This window comes from Poecilia formosa, unplaced genomic scaffold, assembly GCF_000485575.1.
Source record: "Poecilia formosa unplaced genomic scaffold, Poecilia_formosa-5.1.2 Scaffold91, whole genome shotgun sequence".
NCBI classification, from domain to species: domain Eukaryota; kingdom Metazoa; phylum Chordata; class Actinopteri; order Cyprinodontiformes; family Poeciliidae; genus Poecilia; species Poecilia formosa.
Window position 1 is genome coordinate 1,471,517 of NW_006800030.1, and position 7,903 is coordinate 1,479,419.

At 38.6% G+C, this 7,903-nt stretch overlaps 1 protein-coding gene across 1 annotated transcript; it reads right to left on the reverse strand.

Annotated features, from left to right (window-relative positions):
- Positions 1 to 96: 96 nt before the first annotated feature.
- On the reverse strand, positions 97 to 6,261 carry fgf17 (fibroblast growth factor 17). The gene is made up of 5 exons (XM_007557787.2): positions 5,803 to 6,261; positions 5,683 to 5,719; positions 5,309 to 5,453; positions 3,710 to 3,816; positions 97 to 406 (listed from the first exon to the last, which is right to left on the reverse strand). The coding sequence occupies exons 1-5, from the start codon at positions 5,832 to 5,834 to the stop codon at positions 119 to 121; spliced, it is 609 nt and encodes a 202-aa protein (XP_007557849.1). The 5' UTR covers positions 5,835 to 6,261; the 3' UTR covers positions 97 to 118.
- Positions 6,262 to 7,903: the final 1,642 nt, after the last annotated feature.

Genomic DNA, 7,903 nt, shown 5'->3' on the forward strand with positions numbered 1-7,903 from the left:
AATTATTATTTTACTTTTATGACATTTAAGTCACAAATATCAAAAATATACAAAAATAAAACTGCTTCTGTTTGTTCCTTTCTCACAGCTTGAGCCAGTCCACTGCTTTGGCTGATCGTTACTCAGAGGAATGTGATTTCCGGTTCCGCTTTGCTCGACCTGTGGGCGGAAATCGGATGAACTCAAATTTGCTTTGGTCCGTGTTGGGGAAGTGAGGCGGGCCCATGTGGAGTCTCTTGATGAAATGGACCTCTCTCTGGTTCTGCCTTGTCCTGCAGGCTTTGATGGGCCTCCCCTTCCTGGTGAAAGCCACATACCAGCCTTCGTACTTTGCATTCTGCAGGGCCGTGTAATTGTTCTCCAGGACGATCTCAGTAAAGATACAGTCCCTGCTGCGGCCGCTGGGCTGTGTGAGAGAGCAGAGAATATTTTTTGTGGCTGTTATTGTTAGAATGATATCTTAAAAACATCTTCATGTAAATAAACATCAAAGGACACCTAAGGGATTTCACAGAACTACAAGCAGTTTTGTCACCAATGTACAGTTCTGAAATGCAAAACAGAAATCGATGATTAGATGAGGATCAATGCTCTTTGTATCTTATGTGATAGACCAATAAAAAGTAGAGCAAAATTGTGAAAGAAAAATAACATGGTTCATGGTTTTATTTAATTTTTTTATGTACAAATTAAAATCTAAAAATGATGGCTTTCACTGCAAATACAGCTGCAGGTCATCTGGTGTGTCTCTACCAGCTTTGCACATCAAGAAAACAGACTTCTTTGTCTTTTTTCCATTTTTATTGTCTTTGTTATGTTTGCTAACAGGTTTTTCTGTACTTTGACTGGGCCAATCCAACATAACATGCTTTCATCATCCCATCATGTATCTAGCTAAATGTTTAGCTCTGTTGTGGTGCTGGAAGGTGAACCTCTCTCCCAGTCTGAAGACTCTTGCCGTCTTTGAAAGGTTTTCCAGAATTTCCATGCCTTTAGTTCCATCTATCATACTATCAACTCTGAACGGCTTCTCTGGTCTTGATAAAGACAAGCACCACACAGCATCACACCACCACCATGTGTTAAATTGAAAATGATATGTCCAAGGCCTCACCTTGCATCCACATCAACTTCTTTCAGATGCTTGCTGTGTCAGTTACCAAGTTAGTAGCAAACTGCAAATAGCGATTTTTATAGCTTTCTTTCTATGATGGTCAAGTCACAGTCTAGGCAAAGTTTATTTATAAAGCACATTTACAACAACCTCAGCTGACCAAAGTGCTCAGGTAGAGAAATGATAAAACATAAAATAAAATTAAGTTTGGTAAAAATAGTAGGACAATTATAAATTTGGCAGAAAATACCAAAAACTAATGGTGTTATTCCTGTCATAATACCTTAGCAACCAGACTTAGATAATAGATTAGTTGTGCAATAGATAGCATAACTAATAACTGTCAAGTTACGTTTCAGGTACATTTCAGTGTTCTTCCATTATAACACAGTAAGTTGTATTTGTTGTTGTAACATCAGACTCGTCTTAAATGTGTTCCGACTGCATGTTAGAAAACCAGTGAGGTTTAAAATGATTGTACTCATAGTCCATATTGGCTTATGGACTATGAGTACAACCATAGTCCACAAGTAAAATATGACTTATGGACAATGGTTATTATTGTCGATATTATTGACAATAACATGTCTATAATATCGACATATTATTCTTCCTCAATGAGGAAGAACTGTCTTTATAATTCACGATTATTACACTGAAAGTGTTAGAGGTTTCCAACTAATAGTGACCTCCATATATGACCACCAGATAGCAGATAGTGATAACTGTCTCATATAAGTGTTTTTTTTATTATATTTTAGGTGGAACCTCATAAAATCAGTGACCACAACATGTGTGTGCATGTTTTTATAATGTCCAAAAGCCTAAAATGCTGAGATGCATTGTTATAGATTTATTCTATTCACAATCAGAACCATTTGCATCTTCCGCCAGACGTGTCATTGCCTTCCTACGCAGTTCCACTTGACTCTCATCTACCCTCAGTGCTCTGTCTCGACTTTCTCCCACTGAGAAATGAGCCAATCAGTGAACAGAATAAATGCTAATAAAATGCATCATCATTTTTATTATTATTATTATTATTATTATTATTATTATTATTATTATTATTATTATTATTATTATTATTATTATTATTATTATTATTATTATTATTATTATTTTCTGTATTGTTTCAGAATTGTAGTCTGCCTGTTGTTTTAGCAATGGTAGTGGGAAAGTGAATGAAGCTGTTTAGTTTGTTGGACATGCTTCACAATATTCAGTTAACATCACACTGTAAAACAAAATCTCTAACAACAATGTCTCTTTTACTGTCAACCACAGTGGTAAACTATTCAGTGGCAAACTTGCCAATGAACATAAATGATTCAGTGGCAAGCGTCTCTAGTTTACGGTAAAATTCTGGCCATCATAGTTGCTGGCAACCAAAGTATTTATACAGTAAAATGCTATGCTTGCCAGAATTTTACAGTATAAATACAGATTTTACCATTTTAGTGCAATAAAATCTGTGTAAACTTCTGGCAACCACAGCTGTCGGTATTTTACTATAAATTAGAACCTTTTCTTTTTTTTTTTGAAGTGTAACAGTGCTGTCATTCAGCTTGGCTCTTCTCTCTTCCCAGTAGAGAATGGTTGTTTACAGTGCTGGCAATTTCCAGTAAGATTTATGGTGCCGAACTGGTACATTACATGTCACACCCAAATATTAGCCATTGGGTACAATTTCAAAATGCCTCCCGCTACGAATCATTTCTTCATACCTGGGCTCAGACCCTCTGGATGAAGCAAATAGAGAACAAGGAGATGGGTTTTACCAGACTAATCTTCCACTAGTTTTCTGACTTGTAACTTAAGCTGGATGTGATGATATACTGAGATCAGCGTTCTGGTCTCTGAGCAAAATGGAATGCAGCATAAGAAACCGCAGATTGTCAAAGCCCTCTGTAGTTATCCAAACTGACATAACTAGCTTGTCTTTCTATGTATGAGCTCAGTTCTTATCTGCAAACAGGCAGCAGAGACAGTCCCAACATTTCACCACAGTGATGCAAAACAGATTTATGGCCTGTCACGTCAGAAAATTTGAGTCCATCTTTTCTGTTTCCACTGAAGGAAGGGCAGAGCTGACTCATGTCCAAACATCCATGGGCAGATCATAGGACTTTCCCCTCAGAGTTATCAGCCTTGCCCAGTGAGCCTGAGCTACTGTCACCCACTGGAGATGTTTTTTTGTTGTTTTTTTAAAGCACAATAGTACAACATGGAGCAGCGCTAACACTTATGCCACCGCTATGACAACAGATGCACAGCAGTTTGAAGTCGTATCTCAGTTTGGATTTTAGGACAATATGATGTGTGAAAGTGTACACTGCTGAGGGAAGGTTGGAAGCTATAAGTGATGTATTTCTACCAGTTTCTGATGATCAGTGAATATGTTTGTGATAAATATAAAAACATAAAGAACAATGAATGTTTAATTTAATATTGTAAGGCAGTAAATGGAAGTATTGTTTTACATTATTTGATGTTTCCATCAAAATCAGCTTCAGTTAAAATCTGTTTGTTTTTCAAAGTCCATGCAATCATTTATGTTCAGAAAAAGCCAGAAATCAGAAACTTGTTCTGTACCTTTCCAACAAGTTTTCCCTTCCGGTTCATGCAGAGGTATAGCCCACTCTCTGCACCTTGTATCCTCACTCGACTGCCGAAGGTGTCAGTCTCCACAAACAGGCGAGCTGCAAGGAAAGACGGACAGAGCTTGACGAGCTGAAGAAGCGACATGCAGGAACAGCAATAAAAGTTAAAGTATTCTCTATGTGATTAATGTACAAAGTCCCTGTCAAATGAACCTATTTATTTTTCTGTTTCCTATAGTATTGTGCCTTCTTACACTATTAAAAAAAACAAGTGGACTGAGGTTTTAGGTTCAGATAAGAAAAGCTAAAAAAATAAATAAATAAAAGATTTTTCTTATACAAGGAGTATTGAAACATATTGTTACATGTTCCAACTGTTCATCCACTCTGTGTATTCCTGTTTTATTGAGGATAACTATGATGGCAGTGTCTAGTTGCAAACTGCTAGATGAGTGACTAAATGTGAAGGTACCTCCATGTCTTTCCCTGTCATGATCAGCTTCTGACCATCCCAGTCAAAGACACTGAGCAGACAAACAGAAAAAAGTCTCCCCCCCCGTTGATTAAACAAATGTTATCTCTGCCCATTAACCTGGAAGCAGAATATACACTCTCAATTGACTTTATCCTCCTGTTAACTACGCCTTTTGAGCATTACAACAGACTTGTGTATTGGGACTATGGAGCCAAAGGACTCTTCCTTATCAGCTGCTAATTTGCCAGACGATGGCCTTATGGATACAGTAGGGAGGCTACATTAACATACAGTCCTGAAAATCTGCCTCTAACGAGAGGGACGGGCAAGGCTGGGAGTGAAACTGCTGGTTTGGTCAGAGGACATTAGTCCCCAGTAGAGTTTCTGTCCCAGAAAACTTAAGCTTATCACTTCAGTCTTCAGAGGACATTCCCTGGTATAATTATGGTTAATTGTTAGCTATAAAACTATAAAGCTGAGTTGCTGCCACAGAGCTGCCTCAGATGTTTTATTCTCATCCTGAACTAAATAACTGGTGAGTTCTACATACATCAATGTTTTAGCTTTAAGCCCAGAAAGTTCCAGCAAAAGGAACTTGTAACCAGTCAAGTAAACAGTAGAACCTCAAAGTCAATATGCAAAGAATAGAATGAGGACACAAACAGCATCAACAACCAATAAATTGCTTTGATCTGTTTCTAAGTGCTGTTTGTTATCCTTTCTTATTTTTACACCATAGTTAAATGAAATATTTGTTATTATTTTATTTCTTTTCTAAAGACCAACATTTGATTTGATTCCCCTCAGTGGGTTCCCTTTGATAACACTGGTGGATGTTTTATATATTCATACTGACCCTAAATCAAACTGGGATCTTTGACATATTCTGGACGCTGTTTCCTCTGATTTGGACCATTCACATGATTTCACATGATTTCATACAGATCTCAGCAGTATTTAAAATAATAATAAACAGTTTAATGTTTACAAAAAGAGGAGAACATTCCTAACTCCCTGGCAAAAAAAAATGTAGAACTCAATCCGAGGATCCGCGTCTGAAAAGCCTGCGGTGTGTTAGGAGAGTGAGGACATCAGCAGGTCCAGGTCACTTCTTACCGTACAGGTTCCCATCCTCCGCAGTGGCGCTGACTCTCTTCCCCTGGATCTGGACGTGTTTCCCGCTGGTTCGGCTGTAGAGCTGGTAGACCCGGACCTGCCTGCGGCTGAGCTGGTCCGTCGTTGCGCCCTGCGTCCTCACATACTGGTTAAAATTAGGAGACGAGTGATTCTCCCCCTTTTTTATGCAAAGGGAAAAATAAAATCCATAATTGTGTCTGTCTCTAATCTGGGATGTATCAGTGCACTACTCATTTCAGAACCAATTTATGGCCCTTGGCTTTTTTAATTAAACATCAAACTACTGATATCTGTCCAGCTGTTATTACTCTAACGACTTTGTATTCATTTTAAAACGTTTGAAGCTTTCTCACCTGAGCGTGACACCACAGAACAAAAAAATGAAACGATCTGCAAAAAGGTATAAAATATAAGTTAGAGAGACGAAGAGACTCCGAGGCATCAAATTACATTTAAAAAGCCAGGAGACTTACATGTAAAAATAGCGCTGGTTTATTCCATACATCCTTACTTCTTATTTCATCCGATTAATCGAGAGATTCCTGAGGCGGATAAATGCCACAAGGATGAAGTAAATAAATCCAATGGCTTCCCAAAAGTGGCATGTGCACTTTTGATGTCCATCCACACCAACAAAGTATTCCCAAGGCAAGAAAACAACACGGACTACCCGAATAAATTACCCAAAGACTTGACCCAGCACAAGTTCATCGATAGATCCACAAAGCGCATCAAAATCAGTCAATTCCATGATATGAAGCCTGGTGGAGCTGTGTCTGCATCTGGGGAGGGATGTGCCTTCTGCCTGGACCGGGTACAGCTTCTGCCTCCCCGGGAACCGGCTGCCCACTGGTGGAATGGTGCAAGGCAGAAGTCCCTCCCTGAAATCTCTCTGCTGAAGGTGGGCACATCACAGGGACCCCAATGATCATTTATTACAACTGCAAACACGTCCTCAAAACAAATCTAAGTGACACAAGTTGTCAGCATTTCAACCATAAGGGCCAATACTATATATCAGTCCAGTCCACCCCCTCTGTCTGATCTGAGCTCTGACTGATGAATTATGTGTAAAAGTGAAGATGAGTGATGGGTGTGGCAGCTGGGTGTAAACCCAACACTAATTCTCTCTTATTTACATAATGCCAATTCACAACAAATGTCAACATGAGACACTTTTCAAAAAAGCTTTTTCAGTTCAATCACAAATACATTCCAATTGATCCAAGTTATCAAACAGTACAGTAAGCTCAGTTTATTATTCAATTAGCTTAAAACGTTTCTGTCTACCAGCAGATATCATCTAGTCATTGACTTGAAGGTTTCACGCCTCCTGGACAAGCGCATAGCAATATTAGACAATCACTTGCATTGTGTTGACATTACAGCAATCACTCATACAGAGCATGAATGTAGCAACAGCGGAGAGGAAAAACTTCCCTATAACAGCAAAAAACCTCCAGCAGAACCAGAACCGGGCTCACTACAAGCTTGCATCTGTGTTTGAAAAGGCAGAGCAGAATGCACAAGAAACAGATGAACTGATTTAGGATTATTTTCTATGTTCACCAAAAGTAAATAGTTTATATAAAAGGAAGAATGATTAGTTGATGTCCTTCAACAGGAAGCTATAGCAGCCAAATGAAATGCCAAACAACATGTAGCTTTGAAGGAGTGAAAAACAAACTGAGAGAAAACTTAAAGTTCATAGTTGAAACAACAGCAAAAATGCTACATAGCAAACTACCCAGCTGCATTCCCTTGACTTTTCTTTTCTTTCTTTTTTTTTTGTAAATTTTTTGTGTAGTTATTTTGATGGAAAATGGCATAAAATCACTACGTGATTTGGGTGGATTTTATTTGACAAAGCTGTTTCTCCCTATGACATTTGTTTGTATGAACAAAGTAAAGTTTCGCTCATTAGGAACAGGAACAGGAAATGTTGATGTGCTGTTTTTCAGGGTGTGGTTTAACCAACAGCTTGTGTTTGAGAATTCTAAATTGCTGTGTTTCATTTGAGATGTTGTTTGAGATGTTTCAGATCTGGGAAACATGTTTCAGCAACTTGAAGCTGAAACAATCAATGTGTTTCACCTTCAAGTTGCTAAAACCATTGTAAAGACCACAGTAAAGATCCCTGAGGTTGCAGTAGTGTGATGGTGTCTAGGTCCTGGTGTGGAGCAGCAGGGCACCAGGGCATGGTCAGACATTGGTCAGGCTGGAGCTGAAGCTGGTTAGGGAGCTGGATCAGAGCTGTAAGGGCTGTGGTGTGTGGGTGAGGCTGGGCTCAGGCTGAGCCAGGGCAGTGGTGGTTGCTTTAAAGCAAAGGTTTATTGACAGCTATAAAACACGTGTTTTTAAAAAGTCTTCTAAAGTCGCTGAATATTGATGACTGTGTTTTGGATAAGGCCATAAGTTTAAGTTCATGGTTAACTCATGTAGCCTGATTTTAATATTTTTCAAAAATGCTAAAACCAAAGTGGTTTTAATGATGCCATGACACATTTTTTAAAGACTTTATGACACCCCTTCTGTTTTAGCAAAACAGTTGAATTAATGTGTTTAACATGGACT

Coding starts and splice junctions, on each gene's coding strand:
- fgf17 (XM_007557787.2), bottom strand. CDS start 5,834: ATGTATGGAATAAACCAGCGCTATTTTTACAT. Junction 5,720..5,802: donor AACCAGCGCTATTTTTACAT/GTAAGTCTCCTG, acceptor ACCTTTTTGCAG/ATCGTTTCATTTTTTTGTTC. Junction 407..3,709: donor AGGGAAAACTTGTTGGAAAG/GTACAGAACAAG, acceptor TCTCTCACACAG/CCCAGCGGCCGCAGCAGGGA.